Below are 25,757 nucleotides of genomic sequence, written 5' to 3'. Positions count from 1 at the left end.
CGAGTCTCCCCGAACCATTGAACATTTCCCCTTATATACTCAAAGATCCAAGCAAAACACCAAGTCATCCAACAAAGACACAAGCATGACAAAACAGTACAGGGCTGCGCTATGTGCGTCGTACAGTATACCTTAAGGTCTTCCTTTAGGTCTCGAGCTGTTTCCCAGCACCTCAGGGTGGTCTGAGGCACTCGTAAACTGTCCCTTAGCGATGCGCTCCGCTCATCCTGTCACAGTTTTAGCCTTATTATGCCAACATTTTGCTTTTCAAATCGACAGTTGTACTACAGTGCGCATCTAGTAGCACATCTGCATGCGAGTGCCAAAAGTACTTTTGTCCGCATGCTATCCAGCCAAAGGAGCAGAAGGGTTATGTTATGTTATTGTTCATGGTTCTGGAAACCAAAGTCTTAGTATAAAATTGCCCGTTGTCCTTGCACCCTGGTAAAGAATTGTTGGTGGTTCAGCCACAGAATTAACTAACTGTAATCTGTGACAGTGAAACTGGCCCTGAGTGTATTTTCACACAGCACTTAAGAAGCCACGAAAGATAGAAATAACAATTTTAAATGAGATTTTTTGCAACATTGCCCATTCTTACAGTGTGGTGAAAGTCAGTCACCAAAGTATGGTGATCTGAATTTAGTATCTGCTGCTCTCTTTCGCTCGTGCTCATGCTTCTGCATCATGCTGTTTGGTGTGAGTGACTCTTGTGGGTGCATTTATAAAGTGCTGTGTCAGAGCTGAACTCCAATGAAGGGTTATCTGATCATGATGGAGGAGGACGGGGATGGACAGAGGCAGCTGCAGGGATCAGGGTGTGTGTTTAGCCTGCTCAGAGCCCTCCCAACTTAGACGCTGTGCCAACGTCCTGCCTACAGTCTCTGCTAATGGTGACCTATCGGGCCAGAAGCACCCAACCATCTGCCACACCCTGAGAGATACCTGCAACACCTGAGAGAGACCTGCAACACCCTAAGAGAGATCTACAGCATTCTGAGAGAGACCTGCAACACCTAAGGGAGATCTGCAGAACCCAAAGAGATATCTGCAACACCCTGAGAGAGACCTGCAGCACCCTGAGAGAGACCTGTAACATCCTGAGGGAGACTTGCAGTACCCTAAGAAAGACCTGCAGCATCCTAAGAGAGACCTGCAGCACCCTGAGAGAAACCTGCAACACCTGAGATAGACCTGCAGAACCCATAGAGATACCTACAACACCCTGAGAGAGACCTGCAGCACTCAGAGAGAGACCTACAGCACCCTGAGAGAGACCTGCAGGACTCAAAGAGAGACCTGAAGCACCCTGAGATAGACCTGCAACACCCTGAGAGAGACCTGCAGCACGCAGAGAGAGACCTGAAACACCTGAGATAGACCTGCAGAACCCATAGAGATACCTACAACACCCTGAGAGAGACCTGCAGCACCCAGAGAGAGACTTGCAGCACCCAGAGAGAGACCTGCAACACCCTGAGAGAGATCTGTAGCACCTTGACAGAAACCTGCAGCACTTTAAGAAAAGCCTGTCAAACCCTGACTGTGCTGTACCAGTGTAGACCAGGAGTCCCATGGGAAATTATAGCACCAACCAGGTTTCAGTCAGCTGGATGACACCTGTAGAAGCTTGTGGAGCTTGTTGAGTGGTAAAGAAGCAGTTAGCCAACTTCAAACCTTTTGAGCATAAACTCAATACAGGAATCTCATTCATCATACACAATACATACCTGTTACTGGAGCTACATACTACATTACATATTACATACATTTTGTAGTTGTCCAATGACCATGATATGCACTTTTGTACGTCGCTTTGGATAAAAGCGTTTGCTAAATAAATGTAATGTCATGTACATGCCCAATACATGATCTGTACACACTATGTGTACATATTACACAAAAAGTATAGGAAACACACTCTTTACACATTACATATACACAGAGAATGAGAGCATCACTGGCCATAATAATTGCATTTTTTATTAATTTATCTAAAGTCAAATTAATCGGAAGTCATTCTCTAAAACGTGAGAAATGTTGACGTTTGTTGCTTTGTGATGATCGATGATTTACATAAAATGTAGATTAATTTTGTTCATAAGGCAGAGGTGAGGAAGCCAGTCTTTTTGAAAAAGCATCAAAATGGTTTTTATGACAATACTCATGACCATAAAGTAAAATATCCAGGGGTTTTGACATGACACAGAAAATCTCACAAAAGCACATTAACTGACATTGTCGGGACCAAATCTTGAAAAAGTCTTGAAAAATGTTTGTTGGTTTCAATCCTTTGAAAAACAGGAAATACAAGGCCATCCTATCAGCAATGCAGGTTGAACAGTATTACACGGTGCACACTTACAGCACTATAAAAGGATAGAGGGAGATTACACGTTGTGCACTTGAAAGCACTTTAATTGGGCAAACCTTTTACTCAGTACATAATGAGGGTGATTCATAGGGACAGAGGTTATTACACATAGTGTAGAAAGGGACATATGCTATGCAGTGCACACTGACAGCAAACGGGATAGATAATTACTCAGTGAGTAGTGTGAGCACTTCATTGGGACAGACGTTATTGCACACAGTGTAGACAGGGACACAGGTTGCACAGTGCACACTGACAGCCCTTCTGGATGAGTGAGACAGGAGGAACTATTGAGGGAAGAATGTGTGCTGGAGTAGAGAGGCAGAGCTGATGAAGGAATAATTCAAGCAAGCACAGCAGCGAGTGGGGAAGCAGAGCAGTAATCTGACCACACTTCTGCTGGGTTATCTGGCCCTGCCCCCACACACTGAGAGCCAAGGCTGCTCCTGAAAATATATCTGCTTAACTTCACCATGACCTTTGAACTTTTACTATTCCATCTGGAGCTGGAAGCTCATTTAAGATTTGAAGTCTTTAAATTTGAAGTCAACATTTGCCCCAGGTTTGACCTTTGCATAGACAAAATGAAGATTGGAGGAAGACCAAGGTTGTAGATTCTCTTATACTCTTCTACCAAGTTTCAGTTTTACTGCTAAATGTACACAAGAAGGGTGAACATGCATGTCTTTCCCAATACTGAAACATTAAATACAGGTATTACCCCCATGGATGCTCAACACACCGCATTTAAATAGGTACTATATGTGGCAACAGACCTGCATAGATATGAACACACGCGCACACACTAATCACAAAATCCCATAATCCATCCCTGAACCAAAGTGTATACTAGAGACATGATCCCCAGCAGACAACACTTTTTTATCTGATTCACTGCTGTCTGCTTTATTGCTGTATTGCTCCTAAATGTTGAAAAAAAGCTTTCTATTCAAATGTGTCTGTTCTCATGTTAAGCTAGTAAAAGTGAGCTTCCGCTCTGTCATACAGTAACTCAGACTGGAGAACTACTAAACCATTCCACAACTGTTAAAGAAAAACCATTTTAAAAGAATCTGGTTTGAAAAGACTTTTATTGAAATATTTCATATTGTCCATAGATTAAAGTTCCAAGCACTTGCATTATTATTTTAGAAACAAAATCATGCATATTTTAAAATCTGGACTTAAAACATGAAGCTTATATAACAGTCAAATAACAGTCTATTTTATTAAAACAGCTCAGGGTGAGCAAGTTCCATGACTATCCTGCTTAAACCAGGATATCTAGGCAGGGACCATTTTCAAACAATGATCAAGGAACAAAATACAGGAGGGATGGTGCAGGAGACAAATTGAGACAAAGAGAAAGGAGAGCAGAATGAAGGCCCCTGTGAGAGCATAGACCTGGCACAGTCTCGTCAATCACTCTCAATCCATCTTCCACCCTCCATCCTTTAGTCTACCCTCATCTCTCATCCTCCTAAATCACCTCATTCTACATGACTCGGGTACTTAGATTAATCCTTTCTTTGTTCTTTCTTCTGTCTCATTCACACATGCACACACACGCAAGCACACACACACATGGACAACTCTATCTTTTGGTGCCAGTTTCAAAATTACTTTCATTGCACAATTTTCATTAAGCAAATTTGAGATTACAAGGAAGAAAGAATGAGGATTTTATCTTTGACTCAATTAACAGATGCTCATGCTGCCCTGCCTCACTCAAGGATACATTCCAGCCTTTGTGTCCCCCAATGTTCTGGAGTGAAATAAATTATATTTTAATAGACAAATAAAGATTTAAAGGCAGACGTTGGGTCTTTAAGTGGCTCTGTTAAAAAAAAAGCAGTTCACCACCAGCACAAACCAGGGTTGGATTGCAGGTTTGAGCTTTGGGTGTCAACAACAGACTATAACATGAACTTCCATAGAGGAAGGCCTTTGCAGTGTCTTTTCAGGAAAGTGCTTAGTTTAAGTCTGCGAGGGTTCCTCATATTACTGCTGAATTACCTTTTCCCAACAACAAGCAATGTGCCCACAGGCAACCAGCTATCATTAGTGACATATAAAGCTCCTCAAATTGATCCTAGCTCTCCTGCAGCTCCCTTTGGCCTGTTAGCTAAAATAGTCACTGACTCTCAAGTGAATACATTTAAGGAATACATATGCGTGTCCTGCAGTGCTCCTTTGACAGGTGGTGTAGACTTGAGAAGCACAATTGATAATTCCAAATTGTGGAAAAAAAAGTAAAAAAATGAGACATAAATGTATTCAGACATGCAGCATGCGTGTATTTTTTCTTTTTTACTACATCCAATTTTATTTGAATAAACGAATGCTCCGCTATAATTGTAGGCCCATTCCATCGCTGTAGTCTTCTGTCAATCCAAGAGTGTGAGGACCTGCCCAGACGGCTTCACATACATAAAGTTATCTGGCTGCCTCTTGTTCATTGTGATCCTCCAGCTAAGCTGCTGCAGTTAATACACTGGAGGACTGCACATATTAAGCAGCTGGCCATAGGTGCTAAACTGACCAGAGGAGTTGCTATTGAGCATGCAGCCAGGGACTTATCCGTTAATTTGCTAACTGAATCTCTTCCTATCTGGGAAGGACTCCCAGTTAATACTTGTTTGACTTGGATTCTACTCAGACCACAGGGCACACCACTGTGAAAGAGACAAGTGTCTTTTAATTGTCTTTGTCAAATACACACTAAGACATCTGTCATCATTTGGATGATTTGGTTTACACTAAACACAAATGTTTCATGAAAGACATTACACAATGATGAAATGTTAACTTTGAAGTAATCAGTCTGGTGCAGAACATCTTGGTAATTTATATTGTACACACAACCTCGTAGATCTGGAGATGTCTTAGATGTTGATTGGGATTCTACATACTCTATTTCACTTGCTATGGTGAGATTCCTTAATGGACATAATGACAAAGAATCATAAGCTGCTAGTAAGGTAGTCTAGCAATTAGTGGAGACAGAGCTGACATAATTGTCCCAAATGTTTCAAATTTTTACAAATAATAAGCTTACCAATTGACCTGTACACACACGTGCAAATATACATTTCCACTCTTATTTTGATGAGAAAGATCACGCAAATGATACTGGTTGAGTCACTATACAGTCATGGTTCGGCAAATAGCCTTCTAACGAAAATTCTAATAAAGATATTTATGTTCCTCATTGCCATAGAATGTGGTGATATCCTTGATATTCTGGGGAGAAGCAGACAATTTTCTGGATTGGTTTTACACTTCAGATGGTGTTTTTGAAGACAACAGTAGTAATGCAATGCAGGTAATAGCCAGAAGGGGCACTGCAGGGGCACAGATCAAAGGCACCAGACTCAAACTAGAAGAAGGATAAGGCCTCATTTGAACTCCTTCAGGTTTTCTGGGCCCAAAAGAAAACCTGTTCAGTTGAACTAATCAGGGGTCGATCCCTTAACTGTCTTCCAGCAAAACGTATAAGGATAAAGATATATTAAAACTATACTATGTTTTAAACATGTTTTACCTGAGACTCCAGTCACTCAAAAAGACTGATTGGTTGTTGTCTTCAAGTTAAACAGCCGTGCAGACTCTAAACATGGAAACCACTTCTGAGATTAATAAATTGCTTTTTTTTAAAAACAAAAAAACACCTGAAATGTCTGCATAAAAGGCTTTCATTCAAAAGACAAAATTACTTTAACAAGCTATTACTTGAAAGCACAAAAACACAGCCCAATACAAAATTGATCAAAAAACTTTTGTTGTACACATTTGTTGAGTGATGACATTCATGTCTTCTTTTCAGAGAAAATTCCATCCATTCAGAAATTCAGCTGTGACTTCTGCATTCGGAACAAACCACAGTTCAACATTTCAGATTCAGTTTCAAAATTTCATCTCTTTCTGCTAGAAATACACAAATTCTATACAGTAAAAAGAGACATGACAAAAATGAACAAAGAACAGAATGTTAAATAAAAAGAAAATGAAAATCGATTGCTTTCAGACATTAAAATGCCATGTTAAAAATGTTTGAAATGATTTTTGAATAAATAACTATGCTGAAATAGTAAAATCCCTGATCTGCTGTATAATTACTTTTCAATTTTTAAAAATTCCACTGATTATAAAAACGAGGACTCAAAAAAAGCTATTTTAGCTCTTAATTCAGAGTCAAATGACACTGTTCAACAGAAAATTCCCATTATTGCCACATGCACAACATATCTTATAATAAGAACAATGACAAAACTTGCATGTTAAATTTCTATAAAAGTAGCCAGAGTGAGCCATCTGTCAGCCTAGCAGCATTGTCCTTCCTGGTTAAAATTTGTGCCAACATTCAGGAAAAGTGTTTCATCCAGCACAGACAGACCAAAATGTTTTTTTAAAGTGCAGATGTGTACTCTTTTGTTTAAAATTGAACTGAATAAAAAGGTATGAAGACAAAGACAGTCAGTGTCAGAGAGGTACAAATAAAGCAAGAACAGTAAATGGAACAGGAAAAGGAAGTACAACAGGTATAGGATTTAGCGTTCACACTGGATGAAGGGCATAGGAATGACAAGTAACAGGAAAAGGAAATTAAGCAGGTGTGGGAAGTGGATTAGGAACAGGAAGTAGAGCATAGCGGAAGTGAGAGTGGTGAGAAGAGAAAGACCAGGAAGGGCAGTAAGGACAGGGTGAGCAGTTCTAATAGAAGTTACTCCAACTGAGTGTTCCGATGGAGATGAGAGTCTGGCATGTGCTGGAAGGAAGCCAGACCATTTCCACCAGGCTGTAGTGGAGGAAACCCAGGGCGAAGCCACAGCCGACGTCGCTCAGGTGGTGTCGGCCCAGGAGAATGCGAGACATGCCCACTAGGAAGGCCCACATCACCAGCAAGATACGCAGAGGCACAGCCAGCACCAGGTGTGCCAGCAGAAACTTGGACACCATGGCAGCGCGGCTGGCGTGGGCTGCTGGGAAAGAATAAACGTCCATGGCCAGGTAATCCAGGAAGCTGGGGTTCATCTCCCATGGTCCTTTGCGTTTCACCAGCTTCTGTACACCAGCCACGGTCATTACATCCAGCACAAGGGCTAAACAGGACAGAGGGAGAGAGAACGAGAGCGACTGATCTATCAGTAGTGGTGGGGATATGGCCTAAAATTAATATCACAATATTTTGCAATGTTATCGTGATTACGATATGCTATCATGACACAGTTTTTAAAATTTGGAATCATTTGGATACCATACGATTATATAAAAGACATGACTCGATATACTCAATAATATTTTTTATTGTGCAATTTTGTAAATCCAGCACCAAGGCTAAAATAACATGGTTTTTTTATTCAACCAAATTTGTTTTTAAAATTGCTAAAAGTTATACAAAGTGATAAGTATAAAATAATATATGTTCTTTTCAACATTTCAGTGTTTTTTGCTACTGATTTTTCAGTTCAAATATGTCCTTTCTGCAATGAATTTACAACTCTAAACTCATAACTTTCTCAGAGTTGTCAACAAGTCTGCATGTAGTTCACCTACACTCTTCAAAGGTTACATGCAAGAAACACCAGTCTATTTGCAGTTTCAGGTTTGAGTGCTCACCACATTACAGCCTGGACTGAAAGTCCTCTCTGATGGAAAACCTGTGGCGGGGATATACAGGTATTTCTTGGCTAGACTCCTTACATGTGTTGCAGTAGCAGGCATTTTTACATGAAGCACCGACTTTAACCCCTTAGCGCACAAGCCAAATCTTGCCAACCCTTGCCCATTTAGGGGGTACCCTATTTAAAGCTTAAAAAAATGGCTTAAATGAAGCTAGACATTTACCAATTTACAATACTAATGCGGATTAGTTTATATTCATAATTTTGGAATAAATAAAGTGCCACAAATGCAATTGTTTTGACAAAAAATCAAAAATGAATTTGCACTTTTTAAGTTTTCAATGAAATACTGAGAGATTGTATATATACAGCAGGTTAAACTATACATGTGCTAGATCAAAAACTTCTTGACCACAAGTTCATAAAATCTAAGGGTGGATATGCAGAACTACTATAGATGTATGAAGCAAAAACTAAGCAGTGTACCCAGCGTCTCCAAATCTATCCAAAATGTCTAAATTATGCATTGCTGTAAATCACAACATATCCACGTATTTCACTACAAATCAACTGTTTTGACTCAAGAAAATCACTGTTGCATAATTTTCAAGTGGGAATTACAAACTTTCAGTCAGTACAGTGGTCTAAAATATCTAGGGGTCCAGAAACATATCCAAAATCTCTCCAAAATTGAATAAAATGCTTTTTGTCCATTATAAAGCATATAAATGAGCCCCTTATGAAGGTTTAAGATAAAACATTGCTATCAAATTTTAAAAAATAATGCAAAAATATTGTCACACAATGCGGTACAGTACCTAAATGTGTAATAATTAACTTGTGTGTATTTCTATACTCTGTACTCTCGTATGTTTTCTTGTATGTATGGGGATGGGACAACATGAAAACAATTTTCAACCGTCCACCACGTTTTGGCAATGTTCCAACTCTCAGGTCATCACTGTTGCATGCTTCACAAAACCTATTACACTACCATCTAACGCTTACATTACAGTGTGAAATATCCACATTATATAACACCACTAACCTATTTAAAGATACTAAATTTCAAAAATAACGTATATAACCAAAATATTTTGAGCAGTAATACTTACATAGCAATGATGAAATCTCATCTATGTTCAGTAGATGGAGACAAAGACAGTATCAATGACACTGTTCTATTCGCTTCTGTTTTGCTCCAGAAAACAATGTCAGCTAGGTCTATCAGCAAACATATGGCCTAGCTATGTCCAGAAGTCCTCTAATAATAATAGTATTTTCCAAGAAATTACGAAATATCGTTGACCACGTTTCGTTAGGTGCAGCGTCTTTTACTGCTACCACAGAGTGCGTAAGTAAATGCGATGCTAAGAATATTTTCTGTTACGTTGACCTATAAAACGCTATTCCGAAAACAGAATTAGACATGTTATACATCGTTAGAAAGCTTATACTCTCTCCTACTGAATAAATGAATTGTCAATCAAGCCAGACTGTACTAAAAAGGACGACGACGCCGTAAACAACAGGTGTGGTATTATGCACAGCTATTTTGGAAGATCCCCATGCGTCACAAATGCGCGTATATTTCCCAAACGGATTGTCCAAGACAATATATGACCACGCAGTCTCAAAAGGGACATCTCTACACGTAAAACCAACAGTAAGGTTGTATATTTATTCAATATTTAGTCCCAGATATTGACCGTAAAATGACATAGTATCATTTTAAAAAACTTTTTCTCGTTTATTTCGTTATTCAGTGAGCAGCGTTTTCACTGCTGTATAGGCATATCTTAGGGCTATTGTCGGGGTTATCTTGTTGCTATGATGGAATATGATTTTTTATGATATTTTTATGAATGCTAAGATAGACAATATTGTCCATTATGTCAAGGGTGGGGGGTGTTTTGTAGATGAGACTGCAGGGAGGGGGTGCGTGCTAAATGAAAGACCAGAGCGATAATGGTGGCGCTGCGAAACTCCGTTTTCAGCATAGTTGTCATGTATCGTCTACTAATTAAACTGAAACAATGCGTTTCTGTTTTTAACTCATACTTTGGTTGCAGTAGCACCGAATGTTTGAGTCGGCGTGCCGACCACTAGGGGCTTTGCACTAAGAGGTTAAATTATATTGTTATAACACAGGACTACAAGTTTGCTCATTTTTTCACAAATCCTTGTGGAATTGCCAAAGGATTTGTGACCTTGTATTATATTTTTCAATGGATAGCTGTCTGGATACTGTGCTTAAAATTTTTTATTTGGCAAAATGAATGCATGGGCCTATACAGCCTGAATGTTGAACTGAATAACTGAATGTTTTCAATACCTTGCTTGATTGGTGTATGTGTAAGATAACTGTCAACACTCATTATCTGTTTTAGTTTAATGTTATAGGTGACTTCCCACATTGTATTTATTGATAGCGCTAGTCAACTAGCTAACATTTGATTATGTTAGCTTGCTAGCTAGGATTAGCAGGAACCTGAATATTTCTTGCTCACCTGACACGCTCAAATAGGCCAATACAATGGCAAACAAAACACTGATTCCCAGGCTTAATTTTTTACTCTGGCCCTGTGTTTTAAGTACACATGCAACCACAAAAGTATTACAGAAAACTGTCACAATACCCACAATATGGTAAAATCCAAATAGTGGCAATGTGTCAGTATTCACATTAATATCAGCATGCTACCTCCGATTAAGGCCACCAACCACCCTCTACTGTCTTCTACTCTATATTCCAGACCTTACTACGATCAGGCATAGTCTTCCTTCTCTCAGTGGAACAATACTGCATCTCATCCACCTGTATACTACTCAGCCCTCCACCATCTCCACACAACCAAAAGTTAGAAAATGCCTCTTCAGTCCTGAAGCAGGGTCTTCAAAACGTGAGATTGTTAGACAAGTCACATGAAATCAATGACTTGATTACTTCTACTGAACTTGATCTTCTTATTCTGAGAAAGATCTGGCTGTATAAAAAAGACTCTCTTTCACTAAATGAGGCCACCCCTTTCTAATTTCATAAGCACAGACATGGGTCGTGGAAGTGGAGTGACCATCATCCATGCTAGCAGCCATAAATGCAAAATGTGTGTTTTGGTCATTGTGTCTCTTGAATCTTTTATTTTCTTTTAATAGGACGCTACCTGTTTTCTGTGTGCTAATCTAACGTCCCCCAAAAGTCATTAAGAATTTAATCTCATAATTATTCTTGATCACAGAAAAATATATTAAAGGCTTATTATTTTTTTGCAATTTTAATATTCATATATCTTTCCAGGTAAATCTCTAGATAACAAATTAATTAATTAATTTGTTTAATTTAACTTGATCCCGCAATGCAATAGGTCCTATCCATAAATATGGACACACTCTTGACCATTTATTGACCTGGTTTTACTATAAACAACCCAGAGATTATGAATATAACAGTCTCTGATCATTTTGAAATTGTTTTTGACTTTTCCTGTTTCTCTCCCACACATACCACATCTAATTTCATTCTAACCTCTTCAATCAACTCTACCACAGCTAGTCAATTTGAACTTGTCTTCAATCAACAGTGTTCTGATTAGGCCATTGGTGGTATACCGGAGAGTTATAACACATTTTGCCTTTCTACCCAAAATAAAATGTCTCCTTTTCAAAAATAAAAGAAAGCTCTCACCTAAAGGTTCTCCATGGCTAAATGAGCACACCTGAATTATTAAAATAGAATGTTGTAAAGACAAAAGACAATGGAAGAAGACTAAACGTAATGTCTTTTATGTGCACATGAAATAACTGATGGCTGAATTTAATTGCTAGAGAAAGTTATTTCTTTCATTTAATCTCTGGGAGCTCTCATAACCCTAGAGCTTTAACAAAATTGATATACTAGTTAAGGCTCCTATAATATCAAGTAATATCAGGCCCTTTGCCAGAAACCTAGGAATAATTTTTGATTCCAATTTAAACCTTTCCTGTATGTGTTACTATAAAATGTGCTCAACACTTTTCTGGGTGTGGCGCTTTTCTGTGTGGGGATGGGTGGGTATAGCCTGTGGTTTGGGATCATATTTTACCGGAATGTTTGTTGCTGGCTAGCTAGTCAAGAAGCTCAGATACAGCAAAACAAAATCATATTATGACAGGACTCATTCAAGAATGTCTAACTCATTCTACAGCTAACCTTGGAATTTCTTTTCCTTGATGGCGTCAGCTGACGTTCACCAAGTAGATGAAAAGCAATGCAAAGTTGGTTTGTTTTCTGTTGGACCTGTAAGTAACATTGCCTGTAGTGTGAAAAACAACAAGGACTCTCAAGGGTCTGAAATTTTCTAAATAAAAGTTGCAATAATAAAACCACTATTACGTTTGACATAATGGAATTAATTAAGCTATACAAAATCAGCCATTGTACTATTGTTCACGGTCATTTCACAGTACTTACCTCTAGCTATCCAGCTAGCCATATTAGGTGGGGTACTCAAGAGTGAGTGGATGGGGTTGAAGATGGAGGAGGAGACCTTTTGATTGTAAACACAGGACTACAGCTACTACTAAGGCTAAAAAGAATCCAGCAATTTTAAGCAGTAAATCACTAGCTTGTCTGCACTTGATCCAAAATACAGCTGCTAGACTCTGGCAATAAGCAAAGAGATCATATCACTCCTGTTTTAGCCTGCTTGCACTGGCTTCCAAAATTATTTTAGAATTGATTTTAAAATTTTAAAATCAAGACAGTTAATGGCCTAGCCCCTATCTACAATTCTGAACTGTAGTACAGGGGCGTATGCTTAGATCATTAGACAAAGCTCTGCTCTCAGTTCCAAAGTCTAGGCTGGTAGCGGAGACTGGGCTTTTGCCATCAAGGTACCTAAATGTTGGAATGACCTGCCTTTCGTATGTAATTCCAACATGTATCACTGGATATGGATGTAAATACCCTTACATTAAAGCTCCCAGTCGGCACTTTAACTTCATGTTCATTGTTACATTTTACATCTAATGTGATGGAGCACAGAGCCAAGAAAAAAATTGTGTCACTGTCAAATCATCTATAGACTGCATTGTATGTATGCCAAGTCCCTTTCCTTTTGAAGCAGAGTAAGGGCTGTATGATGACATGAAGCTAGCAATGAACCCCTTTAAATACAGTCAAGCAACACTTCCTGAAAGTCAGCTCCTAAGTATTGCCAAAAATGTTTTTAAAATTCTGCAGGCAGTCCATCTATTCCAGGTGCTTAGCCTGAACCCAGCTGTCCTACTGTTGTTAGCTACTCCTGATCTCAGTCTCTAAGGCCTGAAACATACCCTACACAGGGTTTCCCCCAGAAAAGTTGTTAGGCCCAGTGGCAAGTATCTTTTGACAGGGGTCCGGCATGGGCCAGCGACAGACCGATGGCAGGATTAAGGTAGGGCCCTATAGTTTCTGTGATAACAGAATCACGGACGGAATCGTGGAATTGAGAATTTAAAAAAGCTATAACACAGATTCCATACTACCCTACATTAAATCAGTGCTAAAAGCTGACTGGAGATTTCAAAATATGACTACGTAATGTGAATGTTGTTATAAATAAGTCATTTATTCAACACACATTTAAAAAAATCAACAACTATTTACAGCATAGCAGAGTCTTACAAAGAATCTGACAACAATGTACAGTCTTGGAATGCTGTGTTTTCAACAACAACAAAATAAATTAAATTAAATTAAATTAAATAATATCAAAGTTTTTGCACTCTAAAAAAAACTTGAAAAAAGCCCTGATTGGGTACTGAATCTTACAACAAGCCTTGGAATGCTGGGCACATTTAAATAGGCATGGGAATCAAGAACCGGTTCCAAGTTGTCCTATTCATTGAAATCGTATGCCTCCGAGCTTATCGATTCCGCTTATCGAAGCCAGCACGTTTTTACGACAACTGCGCATTGCAAAACAATGACGTAACGCGTTGGGGGAGGCACCAGAGACTGTAAAAAATATGGACAAAGCAAGCGGCCAAAACCAGACTTCGTTTTTGAAGCTCATTTCCTGGTGTTGTAGTTCCTGGTTGCTCACTAGCGCCACTACGGATGGCTCCAGTATAGGTGTTTTCATATCCGGTTTCCATGTAAGTCTACGGTACAAATGCGATCAAAATACAAAGTCAATAATTTTTTCTCACAAGAACAAATAGTCATAATAGGTGTATTTTATTCGTCTTATGACTGTCCATGGGTCGATTTCATGATTTAGTGCGTCATTTGGGCACAGTGCCAATATTTGTTCTGGACCAATGAGGTACAGCTTGCGTCACTTCCGGATTACTGCAGAGGACTGAGCTACAGTAGGGGCTACAATCTGTGGTCACTGGGGTGGGAGGTGGCGTCTCTTGGCCTTGACATTGCTGCTCCGACCACGGTCCACCTGGGCGAAGTCAGAAAATGCAGGCATCCCATTTTGTAGTGGTTTCATTATAGCGTGTGCTATTTACAGCTGCACTAGACGACCATAAAATAATCCTGCTCTGAAGTTTTGCGGTAGCCGAGTCATTTTTACTATTTCCTTTAGCCCACTTAACCAAATAATTAGTTGGCAGAAAGCGTAATCAGCTAACGCTTATTTGCTATATGTGGTAGTCCAGTAGCCTATGCTAAAACAGTTCGCAACTTCGGCTACCTAGCCATTTGACTAGCTAGCTAACCCTAACAGGCAAATATTCCATCTGTCAAACGTGTTTGACGGCTTGTCAGTCGTGTACATTCCGTAAATGTCTACCTGGGCTAGGCTGCACGAATGTGACAAAGCTAGAAGCTAGCAAGAAAATAATAATAATTAGAAATTCAATGTAGTCTGAAATTCAACGGAGAGTCAGTGGGTGACGTCACAGTAGCTTTGTCCCAGAGACTGTAAAAAATATGGACAAAGCTACTGTGACGTCACCCATTGCCTCTCCGTGGGTCTGTAAAACACGTTTTGAAGCTCAATGGCGGGCGCGGCCATGTTCTCGATTTGGAGTCAAAACCATAGAGTTAAGCGGTCTTGTGATTTTTACAATGTGATTGACAGTCCGGTGCGGAAAAGCCCATCAACCTGAACGAACGATTGCAGAACGAACTTGAGGCTAGCTGACTGTCTGCCGTTATGTTTTGAAATATATTATCACATGTTTACGGAGTTTAATTTCCATCCGTGACTGTACTGTGTCATGTAATCACGTTATATGTATGGCATTAATAATACAATTATGTTCAGTTATCTTCAATTTATGTTTCTCAGCAAAACGAATATGCTTAGCTAGCGTATCAGCTTGCCAGTGAGCTAGGTAGGCTATCCGTGGTTAGCTCACGCATTAGCAATATGAACCACAGGGGAAGAACATCGACCACACTGATGATGGTCAATCAATCAGAGATGTGTAGGCTACTGGTGATTTGACTAGGCTCATTTTCGTATAGCTGTCTGGTAGACCTGCTGTTAACCGAGCAAGTTATCGTCGTAGGTTTTCGCCACAGTCAGTTAATGAGCCATTACTGCTACTACTCCATCGCCGTTTGTGGTGTTACTTGCTGGGTGACGCTAGCTGACCGATCGTTCGCAAGTCACTTTCTACCGAATAAAAATTAACACTGTCAGCGGTGATTAACAAATCTACCGAGTATTTTAATAACTGATCTACAGGCGTGTAAATATGACAACGCACTTTGAAGAGCAAGTTTTCCACCTGTTGCATAAAGACAAAAATAATGTAGCCTACATTGAATTTCTAATTATTATTAGACTTTTATTTTTATTATCAAAACCAATGGAGAAAAGCCAATATACGCAAGGAGCCCCCAGGACCGATTCTGAGAACCACTGTCTTAAATGCTCTTGTCGGTCTCTTAAATGCTAAAAACATTTTCCTTTCTAAATGCCAGTCTTACAAAGATGGTTAATTTCGTTAAATTCTGTGTGTGTGATTTCATTGTGTGTTGTATGCTATTCAGCAAATAAACCTTAAGACTCTTAATTCGCTTCGTGAAACTGAAAATTTTGCAGTGTTTATCCCAAAATCGGGATTATAGTAGCTTTGTCACATGCGTGAACCACGGCCCAGGTAGACATTTACAAAATGTACACGACTGACAAGCCGTCAACCACGTTTGACAGATTGAATATTTGCAGCTTAGGGTTAGCTAGCTAGTCAAATGGCTTGCTAGCCGAAGTTGCGAACTGTTTTAGCATAGGCTACTGGACTACCAAATATAGCAAGCTGATTACGCTTTCTGCCAACTAATTATTTGGTTAAGTAGGCTAAAGGAAATAGTAAAAATGACTCGGCTACCGAAAAACTTCAGAGGAGGATTATTTTATGGTCGTCTAGTGCAGCTGTAAATAGCACACGCCATAATGAAATCACTACGAAATGGGATGCCTGCATTTTCTGACTTTGCACAGGTGGACCGTGGTCGGAGCTGCAATGTTAAGGCCAAGAGGCGCCACCTCCCACCCCAGTGACCATAGACTGTAGCCCTTACTGTAGCTTAGTCCTCCGCAGTAATCAGAAAGTGATGCAAACTGTACCTCATTGGTCCACAACAAATATTATAACAGTGCCCAAATGACACAATAAATCATGAAATCAGTCATAAGACGAATAAAATACACATATTGTGACTATTTGTTCTTATGAGAAAAAATTACTGACTTTGTATTTTGACTGCATTTGTACCGTAGACTTACATGGAAACCGGATATGAAAACACCTATACTGGAGCCAACCGTAGTGGCGCTAGTGAGCAACCAGGAACAACAAGACCAGGAAATGAGCTTCAAAAACAAAGTCTGGTTTTGGCCGCTTGGGAGGCTCGCACACAGGCAGCCTCTCTCAGGTGTTTGTTTTGGACGGCAGCTGTCGCAAAAAATTTGATTCGGGCTGCCAGCCTTGATACATTCTGTTGCGATAAAGATTCTAAGATAACTAGGACGGAGTGTAGCACAGTGGGTAAGGGACTGGACTTGTAACCGAAAGGTCGCAGGTTTGATTCCCGGGTGGGACACTGCCGTTGTACCCTTGAGCAAGGTACTTAACCGAAATTGCTTCAGTATATATCCAGTATAAATGGATACAATGTAAAAATGCTATGTAAAAGTTGTGTAAGTCGCTCTGGATAAGAGCGTCTGCTAAATGCCTGTAATGTAACTCAGCAATTTTTCTGGATTAACTGGTTATTTTCTAGCCTGAAATGCTATCGTATTACTAAATGGCTACACACGTCATGTAACGAGCAAATAGTTGGCTATCTCCTTGGATATGAAGTAAATGTTTTTACCAATAAATAATAATAATAAATGCGATTTTATCTATGGAAATAGCTATACAAAAAGGCAAAATAAATGTTGTGGTTGCGATTGCCGTCGTAGATGTCAGAAGGAAATGGACAAAAAAAGTTTGCTCTCTTTGTAGTGGTTTGGGCTGGAACGGAGCTGGCGGGATATGCACAACACTGCCTACTGATTGGATACTGAATCTTACAACAATGTACAGCCTTGGAATGCTGGGCACATTTCATCAACAACAAAATATCTATGTATCAGTGTTACTGACTGTTTGGCTAGCTAGCTAAGTTAGCTAAATGACCATGTTGTCGTGCACATCAATGTCATCAAGCTAACATTATTAATAAACAAGTGAAGTCGTTATTTCAATGGCGATTAATGAGTCATGTAATGTTACCATGTATCAAACGTTACATTTATGCTATTAGTTTAATGTTACCTACACGCTGCTTAAGTTAATATAAAAACAATGTACTTACTGACGAGATGAAGTGATAACGCAGTTTGTAACGAGGTTAGCCTACTAAATAAGAAATGGTGGCTTGCTAGGTAACATTAGCTTGTGATAGTTGGAAGCGTCAAGTGCTGAACGTCACTCTATGCACAATGAGGGTAAAGAACACTGATCTCCGACCTGCTGTTTTCCTATGTGCGTTCACGTTTTAACCAACAGATGTCACTGGGGAGCTTTCCAACCGAGTCGCCCCACTGTAACTGTAGTTTAAAAAACATATTAAAAATACATTTAAAAAAATAATAAATTCCCCGATGCTTAGGCCCGGCGGGGGGTCAACTTAGGCCCGGCGGGCCGCTGGCGGAAACCCTGCTACATAAGTATGCGAATGCAGACATATCACGCTACATAAAGCCAATTTCATGCATCGTTGCGTTTCTAAAATGTGTCACCTGAAATTCTTAATGCAACGCAAGCGCGAGCTGTAGTTTCAAGTATCGCATCAAGTGGCATTATAGCAGATAACAAGATGAAGCTGTCTTCTTTGATTTCTGCTTTTTTCCACTTACAGTCAGGTCCATACATATTTGGATATTGACAAAGTTATTGTTATTTTAGCTGTCTACCACAGCATATTGGAGTTGAAATTAAATAATAAATATGAGCTGCAGACCTTCAGCTTTAATTTGAAGGTATTTACATCCAAATCGGGTGAACGGTGTAGGAATTACAGCACTTTTTATATGTGCCCCCCCCCCCCCCCCCCCCCCCCCCCCCCCCTTTTTAAGGGACCAAAGGTAATTGGACAATTGGCTGCTCAGCTGTTCCATGGCCAGGTGTGTGTTATTCCCTCATTATTTCATTTACAAGTAAGCAGATAAAAGGTCTAGAATTGATTTCAAGTGTGGCATTTGCATTTGGAATCTGTTGCTGTTAACTCTCAATATGAAGTCCAATGAGCTGTCACTGTCAGTGAAGCAAGCCATCATTAGGCTGAAAAAAAACTAAAAACCCATCAGAGAAATAGCAAAAACATTAGGTGTGGCCAAATCAACTATTTGGTACATTCTTAAAAAAAAGAACGCACGCACTGGTGAGCTCAAGAACACCAAAAGGCCAGGAAGACCACGGAAAGCAACTGTGGTGGATGACAGAAGAATACTTTCCCTGGTGAAGAAAACCCCCTTCACAACAGTTTGCCAGATCAAGAACACCCTCCAGGAGGTAGGCGAATCTATGTCAAAGTCAACAATCAAGAGAAGACTTCACCAGAGTAAATACAGAGGGTTTACCACAAGATGTAAACCATTGGTAAGCCTCAAAAACAGGAAGACCACATTAGAGTTTGCCAAAAAACATCTAAAAAAGCCTGTACAGTTCTGGAACAACATCCTATGGACAGATGAGACAAAGGTCAACTTGTACCAGAATGATGGGAAGAGAAGAGTATGGAGAAGGGAAGGAACTGCTCATTATCCAAAGTATACCACCCCATCTGTGAAGCATCGTGGAGTTAGTGTTATGGCGTGGGAATATATGGCTGCCACTGGAACTAGTTCCCTTGTATTTATTGATGATGTGACTGCTGACTAAAGCAGCAGGATGGATTATGTAGTGTATATGGCTATATTATCTGCTCAGATTCAGCCAAATGCTTCAAAACTCATTGGGCAGTGCTTCACAGTGCAGATGGACAATGACCTGAAGCATACTGCGAAAGCAACCCAAGACTTTTTTAAGGCAAAGAAGTGGAATGTTCTGCAATGGCCAAGTCAATCACCTGAACTGAATCCAATTGAGCATGAATTTCACTTTCTGAAGGCAAAAATGAAGGCAAAATGCCTCCAAGAACAGGCAAAAACTGAAGACAGCTGCAGTAGAGGCCTGGCAGAGCATCACCAGGGAAGAAACCCAGCGTCTGGTGATGAGTATGGGTTCAAGACTCCAGGCAGTCATTGACTGCAAAGGATTTGCAACCAAGTATTAAAAACGACAATTTAATTTATTATTATGTTAGCTTGTCCAATTACTTTTGAGCCCCTAAAATTGGGGGGGGGGGCTATGTATAAAAATGGTTGTAATTCCTACATTGTTCATACAATATTTTTGACAAAACCCTTAAATTACAGTTGAAAGTCTACACTTAGATCACATCTTGATTGTTTCATTTCAAATCCATTGTGGTGGCGTACAGAGCCAAAATGATGAACACCAAAAAATACTTGGAAGCTGGACGCTGACTGTATCTTTCACAACTGTCCTTGATCGCCCCTTTGAGGACTCAGTTTTATTACCTCCACATGAACATAAGGCACATCGAGTATGTACAACCAGGATGTGTGTTTGCAGTGCGTTGACCTGGCTTTATCATTTGAGTTTGCAGGGCACTGTATGTTTCTGGCCTAAGGCATGTCGTTCTCCACTAAGGCAGTCTCTGAAGAAGTTCTGCAGCACTCTTTATTATATTTCTCCCCTCTACAGAGTACAGTATAGAAACCCACTACATGTCTCCTCATGTCTGTGGTCAGCCTCCTATTTGGAAGGTGAAGACATCTTCATCTGGTTGCTCCAAGCCATTGATTTTGCCAAATTAAAGCAAAATTAATGTGGTGCATCCACATATTTAAATTTAAGAAAATTGAGCTCTGAGCATAGCCCCCTTTACTTGCTATTGGAAAAAACAGTCCAGATCATGCATTTCATCTCACAGCAGTTCTCTATCATCAAGGTTGCTATGACTAACCAAACTGCTTTCAGTGTTAGTAATATATTTTTGCTGACAATAGACACAAATCTGTGCCTTTGTCACCTCCCACCATTGGCTCAAAGAGACAAACTCCCACTTTTTAGCTCTCCAAAGATCCAAAAAACACACAAATGTTTCTACTAAAATCATTGTCCTGCAGGACTTTGGTATTAAAACCCCCGTAGGATTGTGGTTTCATTGAAGGGGAGAGACATAACTCAATGGTAGTCAAATGATCTATAAAACCAACAAGATAGCCTATATAAAACTATTTGATAATCTTGCACTAAAAGCCTGTGAAAGATAAAACCTGTGTAACTTTGCTGCACTCACCCTATTATTCAACACCTTTACCCAAGTATATTGACTTAGAGCTGGATGTTTAACCTCCCAAGCAGCAATTGCCTCCAGCTGAGGTATTACCCCAGATAAAGTAAGTAGATGACTGAAGGTGTGGTACTTCACTTGTCCTGTCTAAGTTAAATTCGACAGTGCAGTTCCATTCCCCTCTTATTACAATACAATAATAAATAATAAATTAGTCCCATAGCTTAGTTACCCTTCCACCATACGCCCCAAACAACATCATTATTAAAATTACTAAATAAATGGGTTTCTTGCAATAAACTACATCTAATATTTTTTGCCCACACACTAAAACTAGAAACTACAGCCCTCTACTGGCTATCCATTCCACCATTGATGTTTAAAGAGCCCACCTTTAGACCTTGCACATATCGGCTTAAGATAGGAAAAAGGGGGGAAATCAGTTGGAAATAGTAGGAGAGAATACACCCTGTGATGCATGATCATTATTAATATGTATTATTGATATTTATTTGCTTTCTTTGTTCTCTGGTTTTCAACAGTCTTCCCTTTCTTAGACATGGCTCCTTTTCCCAAAGCAGTGACAGGCTTTCTCAGCTTAAAGCATTTCTTTTTATTTAATAAATCAAGACCTACCAGCTTCTGCATTCTGCATGTTCCTGTTGAAACTGATATAATGAACTTTGCAGTGTCAGACGCCACCCCTACAAAAACCCTACACAAACAATCAAACCAAAACTTGCTACAAACAGTCAGATAGACAGAATTAGGCTACAAGTCAACTACACAACTAATACAATTATGCAGTAGTAAACCGATATAAGAAAGAAAGGAAAAAAAACTCTTAGCCAATCACAGGAAGGACAGATAGAAGGAAAACAAATGAGGAAAGTAGAAACTCAATAGAATCCAAATTTCGCCCCACACACATTCGCTCCACACCATGCTCTCACCCATGCTCCCAGCATGCACCACGCAGATAGAAAGAAAGATAGTCCCATGTGTCTACCAGTCAGAGATAGAATAGCTCCGATCCTCTATTATATTCCCCCATCCACTGACCCGCAAACCTCACAGCATCCCAACCGCCCCTCCACACCCCCAAGAAAAAATAAACAAAAAACCCAACAGGTCACAGGGCTTATAGAATGTCAGAGGAAGGTTTCTAATTCTAAAATAAAGATTTTAGGCCATTGTTTGTGGACAAAATGCATCTCCCTTTTACTTTGTCAGTGCAATGTACTGGAGATACAAAGAGAGAGGCTGTATTTGCTTTTGGTCTTTCTATACCAATGAGGCCCAGATTATAACCAATTAGCAGCCAGATGCATTTAATGTATCTGTGCCATAGCAACCTTGGAAAAGAGTGGCTACAACATAGGCTAAATGAATCGAGATAAATTATATCACAGTTACTCCATTACACCTGACTTAATAGATTCGAACTGAACCTGTTCAATCAAATTATATGCAAGTTCTTCCCTGACAACCGCCTACATCATACAGTAGCTGAGTTTAAAAAAGCCTGAGTATGAAAAGGGCAAATTTTAAACTAAATTAGTAAATTAAAAAAGTGAAATGTGAGGCAGGGTACTTGATGAGAACCCATTTCATAACTGACTTATCTCCTGTGCTGAAGAGTTTAGAATATTTTAATAAGGGAAGCACTGTAACAGGGATCTGAAATGTGTTTTAAATCATGGCTCCAGCCAGCAGCACCACACAACAGATACAATTAGCTAGCTGAGCTAAAGACTGAGGTCCCCAGCAAAGGGAACTAATCATACTCTTAGTGCTTCTCAAGCAGGTGATGTCACAGTCCGCAGTGGACACTCACAGGCTAATTCACATCTATGAAAACTGCTATATTCTCTCCCTTAAAAGTCCCACGGGGCAACAACAAGAGATACACAAGATACAATTAGCTCTATGAGATAAAGACCAAGGTCCCCAGCCAAGGGTATCCTGGCGTAATACTGTTTCAAGAGGGGTGACATCACATTCTGTAGTGAAAGCTCATGTGCTAAATTGCACCTCTTAAGTACTCTACACCTGCTGGAACCCATAGCCCATGTCTGTAGCACAGCCACTGGTACTACATACTTTCAAAGTATGTGTCTAAAGGTAATACTAAGGTGGAAGATGTAGGTCTGGAACATAACCTCTCAGGCTGGGGCTGGACCTCAGAATTCACAGCATTTTGCACCGCTGGTCACTACTACCACTGGAGCTGTGGTTCTGAATGCCAGATCAGCGCTGGTCCAGTGGTTCTATATACTCAGGGGTAACTCAGGTGGGGGTGAGATAGAGCTCATTGCTAACCTCAGGCCTCACTGCCCTGTAAACCACATCTACATCATGATGCAGCCTCTGCAGTAAGCCTAAATTTAACATGATCTTCCTTTATCTCACATTTTAGAAGGTATATTGTGTAATATGAAATAATTGCACAGGGACATTAATCTCACTCTGATTGGCAGAACCGAGAAACTGATCCTTGGACTACACCTGTGTTCCCACAAAATGAGAGGAGAGGAGAGCGGATGTGGGGAAAAGTGAGGGCTGTGTGGTGTGATGTCACTATATAATGATACACAGTATAGCAACTAAGGCAAGAATACCTATGGGCTGTTGGCACTCAAGATCTTTGGTGCATCCAAATAGTTCTTCCTCAGTCCTCCAGAAGTGTCTAAGAAAATTGAGGCTGAAGGGCTCACCCATTTGGAAGGAACAAGCAAAGAGAACATACTGATTTGTAATTAAATGGGGCCAGGATTAAGGGGGTTGTCACATCTGGGGCTTGCACGGGGTTCCCCAAAATGAGGACATAAAATGAGGTGAGTGAAAACCACCTTTGGGACAGAGCATCTTCCTCTCACACGTCTATGTGACTTTCTGTTCTCATAATGGAAGAGGTTGGGAGCCAGAAATCTACCCTTCTGGACATCCTATAGGCTACCATAGTTGCCTGACACAAAGCCTGGGAAACAGAGAGTGTCACTCCTTTAACTGGTATCCCAGGCATGTTCCAAAATATCCATCTACCATAAGGATTGCAATTATATAGGCCTATGCCCTTTCCAAGTTACTGTCCAGGTCACAATTTCATCCTTGGGGATAAACATTTCACGACTAGTCTGATGGGTAATCTTCTTTTAATCTGTCACAGCAACGTCATTTAAACAGCAGAATGCGTATACAAAAATCTTGATTCTAACCTGCAACTCCTAAAATACAATCTCTTGATATCGGCGAACGCCTGTAAAAGAGCTCACGCACTCGAAAACCCATGAAGTTTCACACACAACAGAAATGCAATCCTGAGAATGAAACACTACTTTTACATTTATGGACCACATTGTACTCTGCCTGATATATTTGATTTTGACTGTAACTTCGCCATTGATACCCAAGGATGAATAGGCCTACTACAACAAGAAACGGAGTTGGATGGCGCGTCTAAAATCCTACCGCTCACTAGAACAGCCAGATGAACACGACTGGAACGGAGACACATTGCAACAAATCAAATCGGTTTGGTGGTAAACTGAGATTCAATCGCTGGCAAATACACTGCGAATTACCTATATTTTAATCATAGACGAGACGAATGAGATTGGGACAGCAGAGTAAAATAAGCCAACTACCGAGCCGCCAGACACACGGTACGGGACGGACCTAGTGAGAGGACGACAAACAACTGTAGCTTACATCTCTTCACATGAAACACACTGGTGTTCAGTCACTCGTTATAGGCTAATCTATTTCGGTACCAGCTCTTGCTATCAGATTTTCAAAAATAACGAATTATAATACGTGTATGCACTGTTGTTCCGTGTGGAGTATTTACCCAACATCAGATTGATCAAAACCTCTTGTCCTGCCAACGTGTTGCTCCTTGTGAGACACACAAGTGTGCCACAGATCCAGGGAATGCCGTGCCCGGTAAATGCGAGCAGGTTGACCATGGAGCGGATGTTTCCCCAAGAAGACGTGGTGTGAGCGCAAACCCCAAGACGCTTGGACATGCAGATGTCAATAGCTAAAAGGGAGTTAATCGCTATTCCCTTGAAGGAAGGGTTTAGCTGCATGCAGTCTTCCTCAGGTAATTTCGTGGATTCTCTTCGACCATCCTGTTCTTGCTCGGCTGGCTGGTGTTGGCTTTGCTGGTGCTTCATGGGCCGCCGCGCAGCGCTGGTATTGGTCCTGATGGGCTGGTTCAGAGACATGAATTCGGGTCTGTTCAGGACGTTGTTCCGATCCCTTGTCCTCGATCTACTTTGATTTGCAGGCATTCTGATTTTCCGCTTCCCTGTCTTTTAAAAATACCCTTTCGGTATATTTATAACTTTACTTTCGCAAGGCCTACTATAGAAAGACGTTCAAGGTTTATATGCGGATACGGTTTTCGCCCTGTACCCGCTGCCGTGCAGCCTCAACTTCTCCAGCTATATTTAGCATAACACAGTGGGCTAACAGGGCGGAACACATGCCAATACTGTTTATTCTGCGCTCCACTAGCAGCAGGGGTCTGGCCGAACGAGTGACAGCTGCGCTAGCCAATCAGACAATGGTCAGTCTTGGGAAAAATAAAAACAATCTAGGATTTAGATTTTGACAGTGAAGTGACATGGCTTCCAATGTACGAAGGATATTTAAAGACCCGCCGAATAGCATGTTGGGAAGTGTATTGCCTCCTTCCTTGTCGCAGCATTGCAGTTTAAACGATTTCATGTAGGCTATCCTAAGCCGATATGTATTTAACTGTACTAAATGTAGGTCGATGTACTAAACTGTCAAAATTACTGTATCTAAATTAATTTCGATGCGAGTTGCAAAATTCTCACAAGGTTACAAAAACTGTTTTATCTAAGACCAGCTAGTTCAGTTTATCGACCCAGTTCGAAATGCGGCTCTGTTCTAT

At 40.3% G+C, this 25,757-nt stretch overlaps 1 protein-coding gene across 1 annotated transcript; it reads right to left on the bottom strand.

Moving 5' to 3' along the window:
* Window positions 1-3,446: 3,446 nt before the first annotated feature.
* Window positions 3,447-25,491, bottom strand: plpp7a (phospholipid phosphatase 7a (inactive)). Its single transcript, XM_035379478.1, has 2 exons — window positions 24,684-25,491; window positions 3,447-7,476 (listed from the first exon to the last, which is right to left on the bottom strand). The coding sequence occupies exons 1-2, from the start codon at window positions 25,126-25,128 to the stop codon at window positions 7,088-7,090; spliced, it is 834 nt and encodes a 277-aa protein (XP_035235369.1). The 5' UTR covers window positions 25,129-25,491; the 3' UTR covers window positions 3,447-7,087.
* Window positions 25,492-25,757: the final 266 nt, after the last annotated feature.

The sequence above is a fragment of the Anguilla anguilla genome, chromosome 10, assembly GCF_013347855.1.
Source record: "Anguilla anguilla isolate fAngAng1 chromosome 10, fAngAng1.pri, whole genome shotgun sequence".
Taxonomy (NCBI): Eukaryota; Metazoa; Chordata; class Actinopteri; order Anguilliformes; family Anguillidae; genus Anguilla; species Anguilla anguilla.
This window is presented reverse-complemented; position numbering and strand designations above follow the sequence as displayed.

Excerpts from the sequence above, each read along its gene's own strand:
- plpp7a (XM_035379478.1), bottom strand. The coding sequence starts at position 25,128 with ATGCCTGCAAATCAAAGTAGATCGAGGACAAGGGATCGGAACAACGTC. Across the intron at positions 7,477-24,683 it reads TTTGATCAATCTGATGTTGG|CCCTTGTGCTGGATGTAATG; the intron begins GTAAATACTCCA and ends TGTCCTGTTTAG.